The 22,480-nt window shown below is 38.4% G+C and overlaps 1 protein-coding gene across 1 annotated transcript in view; it reads right to left on the minus strand.

Annotated features, from left to right (window-relative positions):
• Nucleotides 1–22,480, minus strand: part of SLC35F1 (solute carrier family 35 member F1) — a 412,158-nt gene that overhangs the window by 74,656 nt on the left and 315,022 nt on the right. Inside the window, exon 3 of the mRNA XM_068551025.1 lies at nt 19,071–19,198. Within this exon, the coding sequence (XP_068407126.1) occupies nt 19,071–19,198 (128 nt within the window). The remainder of the gene's footprint in view (nt 1–19,070; nt 19,199–22,480) is intronic.

A 22,480-nucleotide genomic window follows, 5' to 3' on the forward strand; every position in this document is an offset into this window, starting at 1 on the left:
AGAAAATATTTGCAAATGAAGCAACTGACAAAGGATTACTCTCCAAAATTTACAAGCAGCTCATGCAGCTCAATATCAAAAAAACGAACAACCCAAACCAAAAATAGGCAGAAGACCTAAATAGACATTTCTCCAAAGAAGATATACAGGTTGCCAACAAACACATGAAAGAATGCTCAATATCATTAATCATTAGAGAAATGCAAATCAAAACTACAATGAGATATCATCTAACACCTGTCAGAATGGCCATCATCAAAAAATCTACAAACAATAAATGCTGGAGAGGGTGTGGAGAAAAGGGAACCCTCTTGCACTGTTGGTGGGAATGTAAATTGACACAGCCACTATGGAGAACAGTATGGAGGTTCCTTAAAAAACTAAAAATAGAACTACCATGCGACCCAGCAATCCCACTACTGGGCATATACCCTGAGAAAACCATAATTCAAAAAGAATCATGTACCAAAATGTTCATTTCAGTTACAATAGTCAGGACATGGAAGCAACCTAATTGTCCATTAACAGATGAATGGATAAAGAAGATGTGGCACATATACACAATGGAATATTACTCAGCCATAAAAAGGAACGAAACTGAGTTATCTGTAGTGATGTGGATGGACCTAGAGATTGTCATACAGAGTGAAGTAAGTAGAAAAACAAATACCGCATGCTAACACATATATATGGAATCAAAAAAAAAAAGGAAATGGTCAGAAGAACCTAGGGGCAAGACGGGAATAAAGATGCAGACCTACTAGAGAATGGACTTTAGCATACAGGGAGGGGTAAGGGTAAGCTGGGACAAAGTGAGAGAGTGGCATGGACATATATACACTACCAAACGTAAAATAGATAGCTAGTGGGAAGCAGCCGCATAGCACAGGGAGATCAGCTCCGTGCTTTGTGACCACCTAGAGGGGTTGGATAGGGAGGGTGGGAGGGAGAGAGATGCAAGAGGGAGGAGATATGGGGATATATGTATATGTATAACTGATTCACTTTGTTATAAAGCAGAAACTGACACACCATTGTAATGCAATTATACTCTAATAAAGATGTTAAAAAAAACACAACAACAACAAAAGAATCCCAACAACAACAACAAAAAACCCCAAAAAAAACAATATGACATATTGTAAAGTAAAGTAACAAATTTATGTACTACAGGGATTAGAACGTTGATATCTTTGTGGGACCGTTATTCTGCCACTATAGCAGCTATGTTCATGCATAATGAAAAGTGTGCCTTGAAAATTTTTTTTAAGGGAAAGGAAATTGTTGCTTATTGAGCAGGGTGTGCAGGTGTTTACATACCTAATCTTCTTTAGCACACTGGAATTCATTCATCTGAACATGGTTGTCTTTCAATGTAGTCACTCTGAAGGTCATGGGCGTACTTTAATGAAGCTCTCATTGCTCAAGAACAGCTTGAACGCTTTGAAATTGCCTTCGGAGCACTCATTAGAATATCCTTGATGGAAGCAAACGCTCATTCTTTGAGAGTAAGATTTATTTTTTGGAAAGAAGCAAAATGCTGGATTAAGCTAGATAATACTTTCTGGATCCAAAAGAAGGATAAATTATAAAGAAACTTGCATGACTTAAAATTGGCTCTGAAGATTTTAAAAGAGAAATTCTAACAGATTTTGAACAATGATAGTCACATCAGAATAAGTGTATAATAATAAAAGATAAGCACTTTGAATATTGATTTGAATGCATAAAGTTTGCTATTTACTAAGCTACTTTGTTTACATCGTATATAGTAAAACATCATTATTACTTCAAGGATATTTTTATTTGAAAAGTAAAGACAATTCTTATATAAAAAGATGTTTCTAACGAAACTATTTGGCGTTTGCTTACTCTTAATTCTCATGTTATGTTGCCTAATTATGGAAGCGATTTGTTACAAACTAGCTCTTTTCAAGTCCATTATCTTTCATATTGTGTCCTCTCACTAAATCCTTTATAAGATGTAGTATTGTTTTTTAAAATGAGCTGAAACTAGATCATTGGTTTTAAAAAAATCCTCAAGTCCTGTATCCAACCCAGAAAATCATTGACTTTCTCTTTCATCTGATTAATGATCTTTAAAGTTTCAGGAACCAAGTAGTAATTATCTGGAGAAAACTATGAGAAATTATCAGTGATGCTATTTATAGAATTTTGCTTCAAGAAAGTCAGGAAGGATGACTTGAAATAAAAACATGATTCTAAATTTCTATGAAAAAATTTCTTACCTATAAAAATCACTTAAGAGGCCAAATGAACACTTTCAGCCAATGAGCATACCCTAATTGGCAAGATCTTAAAGCATGACTAATTGGAACACTCTGACTTTAGAAAATTTTAAATTAGTTTCTATCAAGGCTTATAAGTCATAAGTTTCTGAAGTAAAGAAAAATTTGAGTTTTAAAATTTTATTTACTTTGCCATTAGAAAACTTGTGTTTTCAATGCTGTGCTTTCTTTCCTTCTGTCTCTGTCTTGGTTTCTCTCTGTCTCTCTCTCTCTCACACACACACACACACACACACACACACACACACACACACACATTCCTTACCATTGACTAAAACTGTCCATTTGTACAATCATCTGCCCACAATTCCACTAATTGTATGCTGTAGAGACCGTTCATGTTCAGAAGGTCTAACGCAGTCAATGGTTAACAGATTAATCTGAGTGAGCATAAAGTGGCCTTGAGGATAGCCAAGGCTGGGCTTCCTGTGTCTTCCCATCTGCCCTATTCACCCTTATCCACCAAAGATGCCAGGCGAGGCAATTTGGCCACTAACTCTGAAAAATATGAATCCTTGTGTGTGGTGTAATAATGGACTATAGGAGTGTTTCACTTTTCACAAACTCTGTACATGGAAAGAATACCTAAGGAAACAAATGTGAGTTATTATTCATAGTACAAAATGATTTTTCAATTTACAAGCAATACTCTGTGCATTTCCCAGTATTTTAAATATATAAATTATTTATAAAAATTTATTGGGAAGTATTATTTCAGGAACATGTTCACTGCAAAAAAGGTGGTACAGTTGTACCATAGGAGAAATTTTTCTTGATTTTACATGTCAAGCAACAGCATTCCAGGGCTTTAAGGTTTGTTTAGCCTCTGGTACTGTGAAAATATTCCAAATAGGATATTACCATATTTTCTTGTACAATTTCCCTTGATATTTTCACTCTCAAACAGAGTGGGTGGGAGAATTTTGTTCGTACCTAGCAGCAATCTCATTAATTTTTATGAGATTTCACCTCTATTGACTGGCAAATGGTCCTACCTGAGGTAACACAGTAATCAATCAGTGGCAAAGCTAATTGGAATGTGGGTTTCCATAACCTCCTCCTTGTGTCTCAAGCAGATTCTTTCACCTAGATCACTTTGCACGCAACTGTGAATTTTTTCATCGCTCTTCTTAAAATTGCTGTCCAAGAGTGAGAGTGTATGAGAGGATGAAGTGGTTTAGGCAACATGTCTATTTTTAGTTTTTTTTCCCCTTAAATTGGATCAATGGAAAGAATATGTGAACTGGAAAATATGTGAGTAAAAGGAGCTGGCATTTAATGAGCAGCTACTACATTAAGGAGACGTTGCTAAAGCAGTGGGCATCACAGGTTGGCTGACTGCTTGCCCCATGGATCTCAAGACAATTCTGAGAATGTCAGAAGACCAGAGACAGGTCTATTTGTAGGAAGGACAGAGGAACTTCACTGAGGAAGGTGCTAAAGTCTGCAGTAGGAGATGGTGGCAGGATCAGAACAAGATAAGGTGTTATTGTTTGTTGCATTATTTTCGCCTTAGACCTGGTGGAGGAACACGGACCATTGGATGCAATGTTACATTTGCATATCCACAACCACAGCAGGAGGCAGGTTTTTATATTCTTACTTATAAGAGGGGAAACTGATGCTCACAGAGAGAGAAAACAAACACATAAAGGCATCTCACTTTTTTAGAACTTGTCTACATGAGCCAATGGAGCTGACGATCACCAGGGAACCAACCTGTCTAGTTTTACTGTCAGATTCATGTTCTCAGTGTCCTCGAGAGTCTTCCCTGTCACGGGTGGATCCAGTCACTCCACTTCTGCAATCCCATAGTATTTTGTGTATAGATGCATTTTACTGCCTTTCATGCTGCACTGTAATTTGTTTACAGATCTTTCTTCCAGCAAAATAGGATAAAATTTTTGGAAATTTAATTTTCCCCCTTAAATCACACGCCATCCAACCTTCTACCCATAAAACGGAGCCATGAGGAAAACAAGAGCAGGTCCTTTATAGAACAGAGAGGTCATTGATAAGCTTTCAAACATAAAGCTGATTTTCCTGACTTCTTATTAAGGAAGGGTCTAGAGGGTCAGGTCTGTGGAAAGATAAGGGGTTCAAAGTTCTGTAATCTCCCTCCAACATATCAAGAATCGATATTGCCAACTCCATCAGAATTTCCTCCAGAATGTGGAAGATTGCCTTTTCCTCCCTTAGGGCCAAGCCAGGAGGGCTGGTGTCCCAAAAGGAGGATGTGAGACGAGAAAGTCCATGCTAGAGAGGATGAGGGAGGGAGCACTTGTCCCCCACCGTGGACATGGCCAGAGGAAAGGAAGCTGACAGAGGAGAAATGGCTGCTGAATCATATGTGCCCAGAGGGGCCCTCTCTGAACTGAAGGCCCAAGGGGAGAAAGAATGCTAGACAGTTTGAAAGGAAACTGAAAGCAAAGCACCTATTTCCTTTTGGACAGCACCACACCCACCTGAAGAGGTCACATCAGACAACAAGCAGAGGTGAAGTGTCATTAGTAGAACACTCTCGTTTCCCAGCATCCTTCTTAGCTCCTGTTTTGCCAGAAGTCAGAGTGCTCTGCAAAGGGGTGCAGGCTGGCTGACCTGGGGCAGGACAGGGGGTTCTATGTGGCAGGAACCACCATGGCTGGAGACCAGAAGCATTCACAGCCAGATACCTGGAGGTCCACAGCATCAATGAGAATCAGGGGGCTCAGCAAGGGGGAGGAGCAGCAGAGGCCAGCAGAGTGCCAGACACAGACTGAGCCGCAGATCCACATCCAACCCAGCAAGTGCACACTCAACAACTGGCTGACTGCCCAATGGTGGACAGCAGCCAAAGGACCAACGTGAGGCCAAAGGTCATGCTAGAGACCCACGTGCCTTCTCGGAAACACATATGGGACAGAGGAATTCTGAGAGGCTGGGCATTTGTCCAAAAGCAACTGAACTATCCAAAGAAAGTTTTTAAACCAGAAGAAATTGGTAATTTTTACATCTAACCAGACTTTTCCCTCCAGCCACTGCTATTTAGCTACCTCGGGGATATTTGGAGAAGGTTCACTATGAAGATTAGATCAATTGTAGGATATAAAGAAGGTACAATTGCTTTGGACATCTAAGCATAGCATGAGTGAATCTGCATCTAGGCTTTGCCTGCAACACTTGAGAGCTAGGACAATTTTTTCATCATCTTTATATCCCCAGAGCATAGTAGACTACTTAAAGGTGTTTAGAGTTCCATACTTGGGTCCTGCAGGAATAAATGCACTTACTGATGATAAAACTATTAAAGATCACTTGTGCTGCCTTGCCCAATAACTGGCCCTTAGAAATTCATCCTTTCATTCATTAACTTTTTTATTCAAATATTTCATATATGTTTGACATCTATATGTACCTGATCTTGTGAAGGAGACAAAGATGAATTGTTTCCACATTTATTCAAACATCAGACATTTTTTCAGTGCTTATTGTGTATCAGGTACACAGGTCTCACCTCAAGGACCTTACAGACTTAAAGGAGAGAGGAAATACGTAAACAACCATCATATAAAGTAGAAAGTGACTGTTACAATAAGGAAGGTGAAGAGGAAGAAACAGAGTCAAGACAGGATCAAATGCATGTTTTCCTGGCTGCTGTGGAGTGTAGTGGGAGGAACGGAGAGAGACAGTCCTCTTACTTTCCAATGGAATTACCTGATGGCATCAAGGGACCAACCCGCGGGACCAGAGTCAACGGAGGTAGAGTATGAAAGCTCCCTTTTGTAGAAGGCGGTTTGACAGAACACATTTAAAAACGGGTTTAGGGATAGGCATCATCTGGAACTAAAGAAAGACTGAAGATAGTTTTAGTGAGTCCTTCGATGATATGCAAGGGTCTCTCCCCTATATCAGGACAAAAGGCTGACCAAAAACTGTGCTGCATCCAATCAAACATTTGGATTTAGACTGCTACATATTTAAGTTATTTTCACAATCATGAGAATAGGAAGTCCAGATTTAAGAAATCTGAGAGTCAGAATATCATGTTCCCTTTAGGGGTAAGAACATTGTTTTTGAATGCTTTGCCTTTAAATGCACTTTAAAATAGCTCTTGAATAGTCATTAAACTGCCACAGTCCTATACCAGGGACAGGTAAAAGCAGTGAGGATAAAGAAGGAAATACAGTCTTAAAAGCTGAGCTCATAATCGTAAACTCAAGCCCACAGGACATGTTTCTAATGTGCACAGGCGTGCTTTCTCTCTGCTCATCCACGGAGGTGGAAATTCAGGTTGGCTACAAATAAAAAGTCTGCTTAGTGACTTTCTCTCGTGTGTCACAACTTCTTGACTATAGGACCACCGTTACATAAATCTTCAGGGTGAGAAGTATCTCTTCCCATGTCTCCACTGAGCTGAATGCATATTTTCCCCACCACACTGCCACACTGTATTCTAATTGTTAGGGTAGCTGTCTATCATCCCATGGTACGGCTCTGGTCTGATCAGTAGCTGTGTCCCTATCATCTAGCCACAGTGTTGGCATTTTTTAATCAATAAAGGAATCTGTATGCCAAGTCTATTCATATGGCTTAAACTTTAGACTCCAGAGAGACATAAGAAGGTACAAATTACCCAGCCTTTCTCTGTATCTTATACAACTTAATTCCTAGCCTACTGAAAATGCAGAAAGAGTGGACCTAGAAAGTACTGAGAGTTACAAAAAGCCATCGCTTTGGTAAAAAACTGTTGCATGTGTATGTTGTACTATGCTGTGTATGTTACACATGTATGCTGCATGTGTGTACCTTGTAGAATTAGTCGCAGGGTCAGATATCACATTGCACATTAGGGAGGCTGGCTTTCATTCTGTATTAAGCTCTGCTAACATACCCAAGGAGAGGAGTGGGCTGAAGGAAAACAATCAGGGCTAGAGGGTTTTCTTTCTCGTTCTTTGCTCCTGCGAAACTGCTTAAAGAATGGGAAGAGCTCAGACACACGCACTGTGTGAAGGAGGGGATGTGTTAAAGGTACACACTCCTCAGTATGGTTAGCAAGAGAACTGGAAATTGTTTCCCATGTGAGTTCATTTTAATTACCAAACTATCCTGTTTGAAGAGACCTGCTTTTTTCTTATTTCACAGATGTACTAGTTTCACCTGTTTGCATTTTAGTACTACATGGCTGAAGAAAGATGAATAAACCTTGGGTGAGAAGTTGTAAAGCTGGTATTTCTACTGAAATGGTTCATATAGCACAGTTATAAAAATAGCACAGCTTTTAGAATTTATCCAAATGTCATTGCTAATCTGTCTCAAAGTCACAGACACAATCTATTCATTCTCTACAAGTCAAGAGATACAAACCCACAAATGTGCCTATAAAATAAAATCCTTATAAATCTAACATGATGGTGTTAACAATCTCTCCTTTGACTTTCTAATAAAGAAAACAGCTGGTTTTCTTCACTTCCATGTCTGTCTTTCATCATCTTTTTCCTGAATAAATGTTATCTTTTGCCTTTGTTAACTTTCTTTAGCTCCCTACTATAAAGGCAAAGTTAAAAAAATTTTTCCAAAAGATGTTTGACATTGTTAGCCATTAAGGAATTGCAAATCAAAACCACAATGAATTATCACTGCACACCTTTTAGAATTGCTAACAAAAAAAAATAATGATAACACCAAATGCTGGTGAGGGCAGGGAGAACGGGACCTCTCATACACTGCTGGTGGGAATGTAAAATTGTACAACCACTCTGGACAGTTGTTTAACTGTTTCTGAAACCAAATAGTCATTTTCCACATGATCCAGAAACTGTACTTTTGAGCATTTACCCCAGAGAGATGAGATCTTATGTTACTATAAAACCTCCACATGAATGTCATAGCAATTTTTTGTTTTTGTTTTCTTAATTTTTGAATTTAATTTATTTTTTTATACAGCAGGTTCTTATTAGTCATCAATTTTATACACATCAGTCTATACATGTCAATCCCAATTGCCCGATTCATCACACCACCACCCCCATCCCCCCGTGGCTTTCCCCCCTTGGTGTCCATACATCTGTTGTCTACATCTGTGTCTCAATTTCTGCCCTGCAAACCGGTTCATCTGTACCATTTTTCTAGGTTCCACATATATGCGCTAATATACGATATTTGTTTTTCTCTTTCTGACTTACTTCACTCAGTATGACAGTCTCTAGATCCATCCACGTCTCTACAAGTGACCCAATTTCGTTCCTTTTTATGGCTGAGTAATACTCCACTGTATATATGTACCACATCTTCTTTATCCATCCGTCTGCGATGGGCATTGAGGTTGCTTCCATGACCTGGCCATTGTAAATAGTGCTGCAATGAACATTGGGGTGTATGTGCCTTTTTGAATTAGGTTTTCTCTGGGTATATGCCCAGTAGTGGGATTGCTGGGTTGTATGGTAATTCTATTTTTAGTTTTTTAAGGAACCTCCATACTGTTCTCCATAGTGGCTGTATCAATTCACATTCCCACCAACAGTGCAAGAGGGTTCCCTTTTCTCCACACCCTCTCCAGCATTTGTTATTTGTAGATTTTCTGATGATGCCCATTCTAACTGGTGTGAGGTGATACCTCATTATAGTTTTGATTTGCATTTCTCTAATGATTAGTGATGTTGAGCATCCTTTCATATGTTTGTTGTCAATCTGTATATCTTCTATGGAGAAATGTCTATTTAGGTCTTCTGCCCATTTTTGGATTGGGTTGTTTGTTTTTTTAATATTGAGCTGCATGAGCTGTTTATATATTTTGGAGATTAATCCTTTGTCTGTTGATTCATTGGCAAATATTTTCTCCCATTCTGAGGGTTGTCTTTTCGTCTTGTTTATGGTTTCCTTTGCTGTGCAAAAGCTTTGAAGTTTCATTAAGTCCCATTTGTTTATTTTTGATTTTATTTCCATTACTGTAGGAGGTGGATCAAAAAAGATCTTGCTGTGATTTATGTCAAACAGTGTTCTTCCTATGTTTTCCTCTAAGAATTTTATAGTGTCCAGTCTTACATTTAGGTCTCTAATCCATTTTGAGTTTATTTTTGTGTATGGTGTTAGGGAGTGTTCTAATTTCATTCTTTTACATGTAGCTGTCCAGTTTTCCCAGCACCACTTATTGAAGAGGCTGTCTTTTCTCCATTGTATATCCTTGCCTCCTTTGTCATAGATTAGTTGACCATAGGTGTGTGGGTTTATCTCTGGGCTTTCTATCTTGTTCCATTAATCTATGTTTCTGTTTTTGTGCCAGTACCATATTGTTTTGAACTGTAGCTTTGTAGTATAGTCTGAAGTCAGGGAGTCTGATTCCTCCAGCTCCGTTTTTCTCCCTCAAGACTGCTTTGGCTATTTGGGGTCTTTTGTGTCTCCATACAAATTTTAAGATTTTTTGTTCTAGTTCTGTAAAAATGCCATTGGTAATTTGATAGGGATTGCATTGAATCTGTAGATTGCTTTGGGTAGTATAGTCATTTCCACAATATTGATTCTTCCAATCCAAGAACATGGTATATCTCTCCATTTGTTGGTATCATCTTTAAATTCTTTCATCAGTATCTTATAGTTTTCTGCATACAGGTCTTTTGTCTCCCTAGGTAGGTTTATTCCTAGGTATTTTATTCTTTTTGTTGCGATGGTAAATGTGTTTCCTTATTTTCTCTTTCAGATTTTTCATCATTAGTGTATAGGAATGCAAGAGATTTCTGTGCATTAATTTTGTATCCTGCAACTTTACCAAATTCATCGATTAGTTCTAGCAGTTTTCTGTTGGCATCTTTAGGATTCTCTATGTATAGTATCATGTCATCTGCAAACAATGACAGTTTTATTTCTTCTTTTCCAATTTGTATTCCTTTTATTTCTTTTTCTGCTCTGATTGCTGTGGCTAGGACTTCCAAAACTATGTTGAATAATAGTGGTGAGAGTGGACATCCTTGTCTTTTTCCTGATCTTAGAGGAAATGCTTTCAGTTTTTCACCATTGAGAATGATGTTTGCTGTGGGTTTGTCATCTATGGCCTTTATTATGTTGAGGTAGGTTCCCTCTATGCCCACTTTCTGGAGAGTTTTTATCAGAAATGGGTGTTGAATTTTGTCAAAAGCTTTTTCTGCATCTATTGAGATGATCATATGGTTTTTATTCTTCAATTTGTTAATATGGTTTATCACATTGATTGATTTACGTATATTGAAGAATCCTTGCATCCCTGGGATAAATCCCACTTGATCGTGGTGTATGATCCTTTTAATGTGTTGTTGGATTCTGTTTGCTAGTATTTTGTTGAGGATTTTTGCATCTATATTCATCAGTGATATTGATCTGTCATTTTCATTTTTTGTAGTGTCTTTGTCTGGTTTTGGTATCAGGGTGATGATGGCCTCATAGAATGTGTTTGGGAGTGTTCCTTCCTCTGCAATTTTTTGTAAGAGTTTGAGAAGGACAGGTGTTAGCTCTTCTCTAAATGTTTGATGGAATTCACCTGTGAATCCATCTGGTCCTGGACTTTTGTTTGTTGGAAGATTTTTAATCACATTTTCAATTTCATTACTAGTGATTGGTCTGTTCATATTTTCTATTTCTTCCTGGTTCAGTCTCGGAAAGTTATGCTTTTCTAAGAATTTGTCCATTTCTTCCAGGGTGTCCATTTTATTGGCATAGAGTTGCTTGTAGTAGTCTCTTAGGATGCTTTGTATTTCTGCGGTGTCTGTTGTAACTTCTCCTTTTTCATTTCTAGTTTTATGGATTTGAGTCCTCTCCCTCTTTTTCTTGATGAGTCTGGCTAATGGTTGATCAATTTTGTTTATCTTCTCAAAGAACCAGCTTTTAGTTTTATTGATCTTTGCTATTTTTTTCTTTGTTTCTATTTCATTTATTTCTGCTCTGATCTTTACGATTTCTTTCCTTCTGCTAACTTTGGGTTTTGTTTGTTCTTCTTTCTCTAGTTCCTTTAGGTGTAAGGTTAGATTGTTTATTTGAGATTTTTCTTGTTTCTTGAGGTAGACTTGTAGAGCTATAACCTTCCCTCTTAGAACTGCTTTTGCTGCATCCCATAGGTTTTGGATCGTGGTGATTTCATTGTCATTTGTCTCTAGGTATTTTTTGATTTCCTCTTTGATTTCTTCAGTGATCTCTTGGTTATTTAGTAACGTATTATTTAGCCTCCATGTGTTTGTGTTTTTTACTGTTTTGTCCCTGTAATTCATTTCTAATCTCATAGCGTTGTGGTCAGAAAAGATGCTTGATATAATCTCAATTTTCTTAAATTTACTGTGGCTTGATTTGTGACCCAAGATGTGATCTATCCTGGAAAATGTTCTGTGCGCACTTGACAAGAAAGTTTAATCTGCTGTTTTTGAATGGAATGTCCTATAAATATCAATTAAATCTATCTGGTCTATTGTGCCATTTAAAGCTTCTGTTTCTTTATTTATTTTCATTATGGGTGATCTGTCCATTGGTGTAAGTGAGGTGTTAAAGTCCTCCACTATTATTGTGTTACTGTCGATTTCCTCTTTTATAGCTGTTAGCAGTTGCCTTATGTATTGAGGTGCTCCTATGTTGGGTGCATATATATTTATAATTGTTATATCTTCCTCTTGGATTGGTCCCTTGATCATTATGTAGTGTCCTTCCTTGTCTCTTGTAACATTCTTTATTTTAAAGTTTATTTTATCTGATCTGAGCATTGCTACTCCAGCTTTCTTCTGATTTCCATTTGCATGGAATATCTTTTTCCATCCCTTCACTTTCAGTCTGTATGTGTCCCTAGGTCTGAAGTAGACAGCATATAGATGGGTCTTGTTTCTGTACCCATTCAGCAAGCCTGTGTCTTTGGTTGGAATATTTAATCCATGCATGTTTAAGGTAATTATCGATATGTATGTTCCTATGACCATTTTCTTAATTGTTTTGGGTTTGTTTTTGTAGGTCCTTTTCTTCTCTTGTGTTTCCCACTTAGAGAAGTTTCTTTAGCATTTGTTGTAGAGCTGGATTGGTGGTGCTGAATTCTCTCAGCTTTTGCTTGTCTGTAAAGCTTTTGATTTCTCCATCGAATCTGAATGAGATCCTTGCTGGGTAGAGTAATCTTGACTGTAGGTTCTTCCCTTTCATCACTTTAAGTATATCATGCCACTGCCTTCTGGCTTGTAGAGTTTCTGCTGAGAAATCAGCTGTTAACCTTATGGGAGTTCCCTTGTATGTTATTTGTCATTTTTCCCTTTCAATAATTTTTCTTTGTCTTTAATTTTTGCCAGTTTGATCACTATGTGTCTCGGCATGCTTTTCTTTGGGTTTATCCTGTATGGGACTCTCTGCGCTTCCTGGACTTGGGTGGCTATTTCCTTTCTCATGTTAGGGAAGTTTTCGACTATAATCTCTTCAAATATTTTCTCGGGTCCTTTTTCTCTCTCTTCTCCTTCTGGGACCCCTATAATGCAAACGTTGCTGTGTGTAATGTTGTCCCAGAGGTTTCTTAGGCTGTCTTCATTTCTTTCCATTCTTTTTTCTTTATTCTGTTCCGCAGCAGTGAATTCCACCATTCTGTCTTCTAGGTCACTTATCCGTTCTTCTACCTCCGTTATTCTGCTTTTGATTCCTTCTAGTGTAGTTTTCATTTCAGTTATTGTATTGTTCATCTCTGTTTGTTTGTTCTTTAATTCTTCTAGGTCTTTGTTAAACATTTCTTGCATCTTCTCAGTCTTTGCCTCCATTCTTTTTCCGAGGTCCTGGATCATCTTCACTATCATTATTCTGAATTCTTTTTCTGGAAGGTTGCCTATCTCCACTTCTTTAGTTGTTTTTTTGGGTTTTATCTTGTTCCTTCATCTGGTATATAGCTCTCTGCTTTTTCCTCTTGTCTGTCTTTTTGTGAATGTGGTTTTTGTTCCACAGGCTGCAGGATTGTAGTTCTTCTTGCTTCTGCCTTCTGCCCTCTGGTGGATGAGGCTATCTAAGAGGCTTGTGCAAGTTTCCTGATGGGAGGGACTGGTGGTGGGTAGAGCTGCCTGTTGCTCTGGTGGGCAGAGCTCAGTAAAACTTTAATCCGCTTGACTGCTGATGGGTGGGGCTGGGTTCCCTCCCTGTTGGTTGTTTGGCCTGAGGCAACCCAACACTGGAGCCTACCTGGGCCCTTTGGTGGGGCTAAATGTGGACTCTGGGAGGGCTCATGCCAAGGAGTACTTCCCAGAACTTCTGCTGCCAGTGTCCTTGTCCCCACAGTGAGCCACAGCCACCACCTGCCTCTGCAGGAGACCCGCCAACACTAGCAGGTAGGTCTGGTTCAGTCTCCCCTGGGGTCTCTGCTCCTTCCCCTGGGTCCCGATGCACACACTACTTTGTGTGTGCCCTCCAAGAGTGGAGTCTCTTTTTCCCCCAGTCCTGTCAAAGTCCTGCAATCAAATCCCACTCGCCCTCAAAGTCTGATTCTCTAGGAATTCCTCCTCCCGTTGCCGGACCCCCAGGTTGGGAACCTGACGTGGGGCTCAGAACCTTCACTCCAGTGGGTGGACTTCTGTGGTATAAGTGTTCTCTGGTCTGTGAGTCACCTACCCACTAGTTATGGGATTTGATCTTACTGTGATTGCGCTCCTCCTACCGTCTCATTGTGGCTTCTCCTTTGTCTTTGGATGTGCAGTATCTTTTTTGGTGAGTTCCAGTGTCTTCCTGTGGATGATTGTCCAGCAGCTAGCTGTGATTCTGGTGTCCTCAAAAGAGGAGTGAGAGCACATCCTTCTACTCTGCCATCTTGGTTCTTGTCTCAGAAGATCTCTCAGATAATCAATGAGATTGATTTCAAGTCTGTCTCCTGTTACATGGATGTTAGAGCTAATATAATTCTGTGGTCAGAACATCAAAAGAATAGACTCCTTTTCCACCTTCTACAGGCTATCCACGTTCCTTGACTTGTGGCCTCTTCCTCTTTCAAAGACAGCAATGATGGGTTGAGTCCTTATATCACAAAGACAATAACCTTCTCCTGTAGTCACACCTCCCTCTAACTCCTCATAGTAATTTTATTTGTAAAAAACCAAAGCTGGAAACAACCCAAATGTCCTTCAGCTGGTGATGGCTAAACAAACCCTGATATATTTATACTATGGAATACTACTCAGCAATAAAAAGACCAAACTATTGATATGTGCAACAATTTGGGTGGACTTAAGGGTATTATGCTTAGTGAAAAAAGCCAATCTCAAAAGGTTAAACGCTGTGTGATTCCATTTTATATAGCATTCTCCAGCTGAGAAAATCATATAGACGGAGAATAGAGCAGTGGTTGCTAGGGACAGGAATGAGGGTGGTGGAATGGGTGTGACTTCATAGGGGTTGTATGAGGGAGTTTCTTTGTGGTGATAGTATAGTTCTGTATCCTGACTGTGGTCGTAGTTACACAAACCTATACATGGATCAAATTGTGTAGAGCTACACACACACACACACACACACACACACACCGACAAAGGAGTGAAGGGATGAAAGGGATGAAAAAGGGATGAAAAGGGATGAAAACTGAATCAGGTCTGTAGCTTAGTTAACAGTATTGTACCAATGTCAATATCCTAGTCATATAAAATGTCACCATTGGGGAAAAGCTGTGTGAACAGTTCAAAGAATCCTATATAGTTTTACAATTCCTTGTGAGTCTATAATCATTCCAGAAATATATATTTTCCTCTCATGCTTCATGCATTAATTGTTTGTGACATTTAACCATGAGTTTGAGGAATGAACTGAAAGGGCAAGAGGATAAAGCACAGAGAGGCTCTTCATGTCTTTTTGATCTACATCACTGTTTTTAAGAGAATCAGAAGACAAAAGTACCTGGTCCTTTGCCAACTAGTAATGAGGACTGTCTTGTTAAAACAGGGGTGCCTTTGCAAAAGGGCTGCTGGGCTACATCCTATCATTTCTTTCCTCAGAAACCTTCACAGCTCTCTTTTATTTACAAAATTAAGCCACACTCTTCATTCTGACATTGAAGACCTCCTACGACATGACCCCAGCTTAACTTTTTGGCACTATCTTACTTTATTCCGTAATGAGCGCCCATTGCTTCAATCTGTTCTCTGCACCACAGCCTGCCTGGCTTTAAAACTCAAATATGGCTTCCCACGGCACTTAGCCTAAAGACTCAAACTCTTGACCTGGCTGTCAAGACTTGTTGAGTCTAGCACTTGCATCCTTCCCCAGCCCATCTTGCACCACTCTTTTCTTCACTCTCCTTGCCCAGTCACAAGCCCTTGCTCACAACCTCCTCCTTGCCATGGTCCTTCCCACCACAGAGCCTTGAGCACGCTGTCTTCTTTGCTTGGATCTCTTTCCTTCTCAACTAATCTTCCACTCCTCTTATAGATCTCAGCTCTACCACTAGTCTTTTAGGAAAATTTTCCTCAACTTTCCAGTTTAGGTCATGTTGCTTTGACAAATGTTCTCGTAGAACTGTGTTGCTTTCTTTTAGAACACTTATCTGACTATAATGATACAGCCATTCATTTGGTTATTTGGTTGCCTTTCCCATTTGCCTGGAAGCTCCAAAGAATACAGAAAGTATCTTTTTTTGCTATTTGCTCACTGTTCACTACCTAATACACTGACTTGAACAGAGATGTATTCAGTACTTATTTTTGAAGTGACTGGATGAATCAAACTAGAATAATTGTTCTCCAATCATATTCCTCAGGTTTTCTGCCCCTAGGCTTTTGCCATGATTTTCTTTCCAGGTTCAAAGCTATACCTAAATTTTATCCAATCTTATAGACTCCTCTGAATGGGTACTTTCTTGCCTCTGCAAATAAACATCATCTCCGGCTCCTTTGAAAACTATAGCACTTTGGCATCGGTTCTCTTGCCGTACATGATGTTACTATCAATAGACTGTGCCTCTTGTCCCCTTTATAAGTTCAGAAGCTCCTGGAGGGTAAGGTTGATTCATTTCCTTCATTCTTTTTTTTTTTTTTAACTCTGTAGAAGCTTTATCATTCTTTTTTTTTTCTGTTAATGTTTTTATTTTTAAATATTATTTTATTAAAAAATTTTTTTATTTTATATTGGAGTATGGTTGATTAACAATGTTGTGTTAGTTTCAAGTGTACAGCAAAGGTTGATTCATTTCTACTTACATCACTTGCAATAACTAGTACATTTCTTAGATGCATAATTAATGTATTTTCCTTATTGATTAATATATGAATAAAAGCTAAAAACTTAGCACGTATTATGTGCTCAATTAATATTTATAGAAACAAGGGAAAATCATTATAGGTCCTTGTTAGTTCCACTAATTTGCAATGAGTAAACAGAATTGAATTACAAAACAGCAGTACAGACATGGTTCCCAGAGCCAATGCCTTCTATTCTGACCATTTATTATTATTTAATAAGTTTATTTTTGTAGGTAGCAAAATGGTTCTAGAATTGTTTGATTCAACTTTCTTTTTTACTTCCCCCTATCCCTTGCTCAGTAAGTTATAATGAAGACAAAGCGATATTTCAGTAGAATTATTTTTTGTCTTTCTACAGAATTAAAATAAATTTTGCATAGAACGTAGCATTAAATGCGGTGTCAAACAGCTAGTTTGAGAGAAGTGGCAGGATGGATTAATGGTGGTGCATAACATGGGTTGAACAAAACACCTGAGGACAAGGGGAAAGTTGTTAAAACCTTGTCACTGTCTACAAAAAGAAATTGAAAAACTGAAAAAAATTTGTTATAAATCCCCATAGGACTTAAGCAACCAGTAATTGGTTGTGACTTTTCAATGCTTAACAAAAGAAAACAAAAGTCAAATGGATTTCCAAAGGGGTAAATTTCCTCTTCATGGTCCCCAGGAGGCCCATTTATAATTTTTGACTCTTCACTAATGGGCCCAGTTCTGCCATGAAGCCAGCATTCCTCTTTCTTCTCCCACATACCTGTATAGACATTCCAGGGGCCTCTGCATGTGGGTAGAGAACTGCTGGAAATTTCTGTGTCCCCAAATACTGGAAGTCAATGCAATTTAATTAACCCCTTTAAACATTTTTGAGTGCCTATTATGTGCTGGGTTTCCTACCAGGTACTAGAGCTTCAAAGGTGAACAAGAAATCCTCCTTGCTGTGAAAGAGCTTACAGCTTGGTGGAGTAGGTGGAAATATTCAAACACCATTCTTAGGTAAGACAGACTGTGAAGACAGAGCTATAAAACAAAGTGCCTGGGAGCACAGGAGAGAGAGAGCATGAGAGAGAGAGAGAGAGAGAAAGAGAGAGAGAGAGATTTGTTGTCATTGTGGGGCTTGTGGAAGTGAATAGGAGCCAGGCTGAGTTTGGAGCACTGTGGTTGTTCTCCCAGCATCCATCCACCTCATCTCTCCCTTAATGGGTGACAGATATGTGATTGGGTGAGATTGATCCTGCCCTGACTCCAGGAGTGAGTGCTGATTGGTGAGCCAGTGATTCTTAACTAGAGATGGTACCTGCTAGAGGGCATTTGGAAATCCATGAGGACACTTTTAGTTGTTACAAAGGCTGAAAGATGCTATGGGCATTTGATGGGTAGGGACCAGAAATCTTAAATGACCTATAAAGTAGGAAAATGACTCACATCATGAAAAATTGTCCTACCCAAAATGCCAGTAGTACTCCTACTGAGAAACATTTGTCTAAACAAATCAGAGAAATCTCATCCTGTATTGGTTCATAGAGTCCAGGTCTAGGTCAGTTAGCTCACACTATTCCCCTGCCATCAGTGTGGTCCAATCAAATAGAGCTCTGGACTTTTCTTCAGTGGTTGTAGGGAAGCATCCTTTCTGTCCCTTATTGGGTATGCAGAAGGAAGCATGTAGACCCTATCTAATTCTGATTTAGATAGATTCCCATTCAATCTATATAATCTGAATTTATTCAAGTGGTTTGTTTGCTTGTTTGTCTCTTCATTTTTGTTATTGTTTCTAAGCAAATTATTGGAATGGCAGCAATGTTGTTGAGGTATCAAATCTAAGTAAAATCTGATACATGAACAATATTTTGTTTTCATCCTGGAGCCTTGGAATGACTATAAAATTCATAATATTGTCATAAAAAGAGAAATAAGGGTGAAGCAAAAATAGTCAAGATTATTATTTATGGTTTAATGAGGAATATAAGAGGTGTCTGGTAAAAATCGTTAAAATCTAAGTTAAATTTGCAATGGTGTGTGTGTGTGTGTGTGTGTGTGTGTGTGCGTGTGTACACATAATTACATAAAAGAAAAAGAGAGAGAGGGAGGGAGGAAGGAAGGATGATGCAGTGGCTAGCTTCTTACCTAACACATTGTAGAAATTTAAATCTTGTCCCTTTAGGAAAAATTCTGTCTCTTCAGCTTACAAAATCTACACATTAAAGAAAGCTAAAAGAAAAGATTATTAAGCACTTTGATTACTTAATCAAAGTCCATTAGCATATTCTAAAACATTACAAGTTGTGATTAAAATAGATTTATTTTTATGCTTATTAATAATTCTTCTGCTGACGTAAGATTAGTATTCTTAGCTACAAATTATTTTCCTACATTGTCAATGGTTCTTGTGGTATATTAAAAACAAAGAAGAGATGTACAATTACATGTGAATTAAGAAAAATTAAAGGAACACAGAAATAAAGTTCAAGTTAATTTTTATATAACCGATTTCCCTCTTGTTGCAAAACTTACAAACTAGTATTCAGAACTCCCAAGTGACCAAACTGAAAGTAAACTACATCTGGAAAATGAGGAAGATGAGAAGGGAAGAGAGCCTTGGTACCTGGATACTGGTCAGAGTCGTGTACTGGTAAGCCTTGACCACCAGATAGTTTGCTTCCAAGTCTATCAGTCCCAGGATCATATACTTCCACCATCTTCGTCGTAAAATTGCCAGGAGGTTTTCTTCTCCTGTGTTACAAAGTTAAGAAGAAATGGATTAAGCTCTGAACACGTTGAGAAACTGTATATTTAGAAGGATTCTAAAATATATATTACAGTACTATATTTTTTACCGTACCTTATCAAACGTTTAATTAAACAAATGAATCAATATGTCAAGAATGATATGCTTGTGCTTAGTTTACTAGACTTCATGGTAGATTTCAGCCCTTCAAATTAGTTCCTATCCCAGAACAAGACTGGACAGGTTTTTAGTTCACTATGCAAAACATTTTCTCACAAACATTTGAACAAAAAATTTTGTCAAGTAAAAATAAAAGGAAAGGTGTTCAGAAAGGCTGTATAAACACGTGAAATCCAAATCATCCTGAACTTCAGGATTGTGGTAAAATAGACAAAAATGGAAAGAGGGTAGTCAAATGGAGAAAAGCCTGTGCTCAGCTGCAGATCTGCAGTAAGGCTGCAGGGTGCCACCCTGAGGGCTCGCTCGCCTCTGAACCTTACACGCAGGTGGTGTGTGGGTGATGGGAAGAGAGAGGAAGCTGGGGGTCACTCAAGGACGGGGAAGAGTGTCACAGGCCTTGGTCTTAATGCTGCTGACGACTGCAATCTTCACCATCTTGCCTCTTACGCTGGTAGCCTCAGAACAGACTTTGAACTGCTTAGTTCTTCATCCTTATTTTTACATATTTCAGGCCTGAAATGTACCTTTTCTCAAAGTGGGGGAACATGATTATTAATAATAACAGCTTTCTGGGGCCAGCCTGTGAGGTATCCTTAGAGGATGTGGAACATGCAGAAACCCTGAGTGAATGGTGACTCTTGATACCAAAGAAACAATCCAAACATTTGGCCCAAAGTATGCTTTCTCTTGCTTTTCCATGTGCTGATTCCCCTGCATGGACTATTCTTCCCCCAGCCTTCAAATGAAGGAGCAGCATAGACTCTACCACCAGGAAGCCTTCCTTGATCTCTCACTTTGATCTTCTCAGAATCGGTTGGGTTTCCATGCTATGGGCTCCTTTAACCCTCTATTCCACAGATACAGTACTTATCTCCCTGTATTATAATAGCCAGTTTTCTTGACTCTGTTACTCATTAGATTATTAACAATTTCAAGAGAGTGGCACTGTCTCGGTCATCACTTTATCTCTAGGGCCCAACAGCGCATGGTGAGTAGTCAGTAAGTAATACAGAATCTATGAGCACATTTTGTGTTTAATAACCTCAGCAATGTTAAATAACATTGAAATTGAAATAGTTAAAATATATCTACTACAAACATTCATGCGCCAGACAATGAAAATTGTTTTCTAGTTAGAACATCTGATATAAATTCATTTGGTGACCGTTTTACACATAACACTCTATACATAGGATGTAAAAGGTCAATGGCATATTGAACCGCAAAGCTGAAATTCTAAGGTCACAAGTCATTGTCCCGGTTAATTTACATGATGAACAGAGAATTGCTAAACTCGGAGCACACCAGCCACATTTCAATATGTGACATTGAAAATCTGGGTCATGGCGCTGTTTGTTCCACCAATCAATACATATTCAAAGTTACACAGATTCAAAGGAATGATTTGTTGTCTTGCTGTTCTGCTGAAGAAGTTTGCAAGCAAAACACTCTAAACAAATGCTCCCATATTGTTTCACTTGAGCACCTGAAAACGTACAACACACTTGCTTAGCAAAATTATCCAGGAAGGCAAGAAAGCTCTTTTTTTTTTGGCTGAGCAAAAAATGCAACCTTTAAAAGGACTGCTTAGGGATTTATCTACATGACTCTCATTAACACTGATGTACAATAGGCCGTTAAAATTCTAGAATAGTGAAGATATATTCTTTAGAGCCCTTGTGCCAAAGTGCTTTCTAAACCTCACGAAACCGGGCCATCCATAAAAGCACCAGCACAACTGGTGGTAAGTTAACGTTTTGAAGCAAAAGAATTTAAAAAATATTAACGAAGAGGAGTAATAAAATCTATGGGTGGAAATTTTAGAATTATAATTTGGCATTTAAATTTGTTCTGTTATTATTCTTACTATCAACATGTTCAAATATAAATAAAAAGCATAGAGAATAATGTGATAAGGTAATCTCCAACCTGATTTAATTAATATTAAAATTTTGCCATGTTTGCTTCAGATTTTTTTCTGAGAGAGGAAATGTTACAGATGAAATTGAAGCCCCCTTTCTGCCATTGCCAGATTCCATTCCCTTCCCTCCGTCCTCAAATCACCATCTTGATATTGTTATGTATCCTTCATGTTCATGTCTTTGTTATATGTTTTCTACGTATGTATGTATTTAAATGAAAGTTTATTGTATATACTGTACCTGTCATTCTTCTAGGGTTCTTTATACTTAACACTGTTCTACAAATAGATCCCTATTTTTTTAATGTAGAGAATAAATGTAATATACTTTAAATGATATATAATCACATTTTATGAATATGCCACAATTTATCTCATCTCCCACTGACAGACATTTAAGTTGTTTCCAATTTTTCTTTAAAGAACATCCTTGTACATATGTATCTCTATAATTGGTTTCGAGTTTAATTTTGTTTTCATTCTCTTTTTAAAGAACTGTGGAGTATGCAAGTATTCACAAATGTGTAAAACATAATTAAAGAAAGTAACCCTAATTGAAAGTAACATAGCGTTCCAGCAACAATAACTATGGCAATAATTGAGAATAGAGAGGGAAATTATTGACAGTCTTGATCATGTGACTCATATCTCATTTTCTAAGCATCAACAGAATGACCAATCAATGTGTTTTTTCATTTTTGTAACAAATACTTATATGATACTATATACCAGGCAGTGTCTATGTGCTTTACAAATATTAATTTACTTAATCCTTATAATATCCCTGTATGGAAGGTATTTCTGCTAACCTTATTTACAGATGACAAAACTGGGGCCTGGAGGAGTTAAGTAACTTGCCCAAAAGTTCACACAGATGAGCCAGGATTTGAATTCATGACAATCTGGCATTAGGCTTCATACTCACTGGTACTGCACTATTTTTGCCTTATTGGTTTGTAATTACGGCACTGTCCTCAGGAGTCATTAAAGGAGCTATCATGACCTGCTTGTCCCAACCCACCTGCAGGGTGCCCCCTCTGCCAGACTCCAGGGGGCGCCTGGCACATTGAAGCCGACGTGCACGGCGTCCCTTAGTGTTGCCGGTGCCCAGCCGCGCAGTCGTGCGTCCACTCCTGAATCAGCTTAGGGATGAGCACGTGTCCCATCACCCTCATTTCAGTATCAA

The sequence above is a fragment of the Eschrichtius robustus genome, chromosome 9, assembly GCF_028021215.1.
Source record: "Eschrichtius robustus isolate mEscRob2 chromosome 9, mEscRob2.pri, whole genome shotgun sequence".
Lineage (NCBI taxonomy): Eukaryota > Metazoa > Chordata > Mammalia > Artiodactyla > Eschrichtiidae > Eschrichtius > Eschrichtius robustus.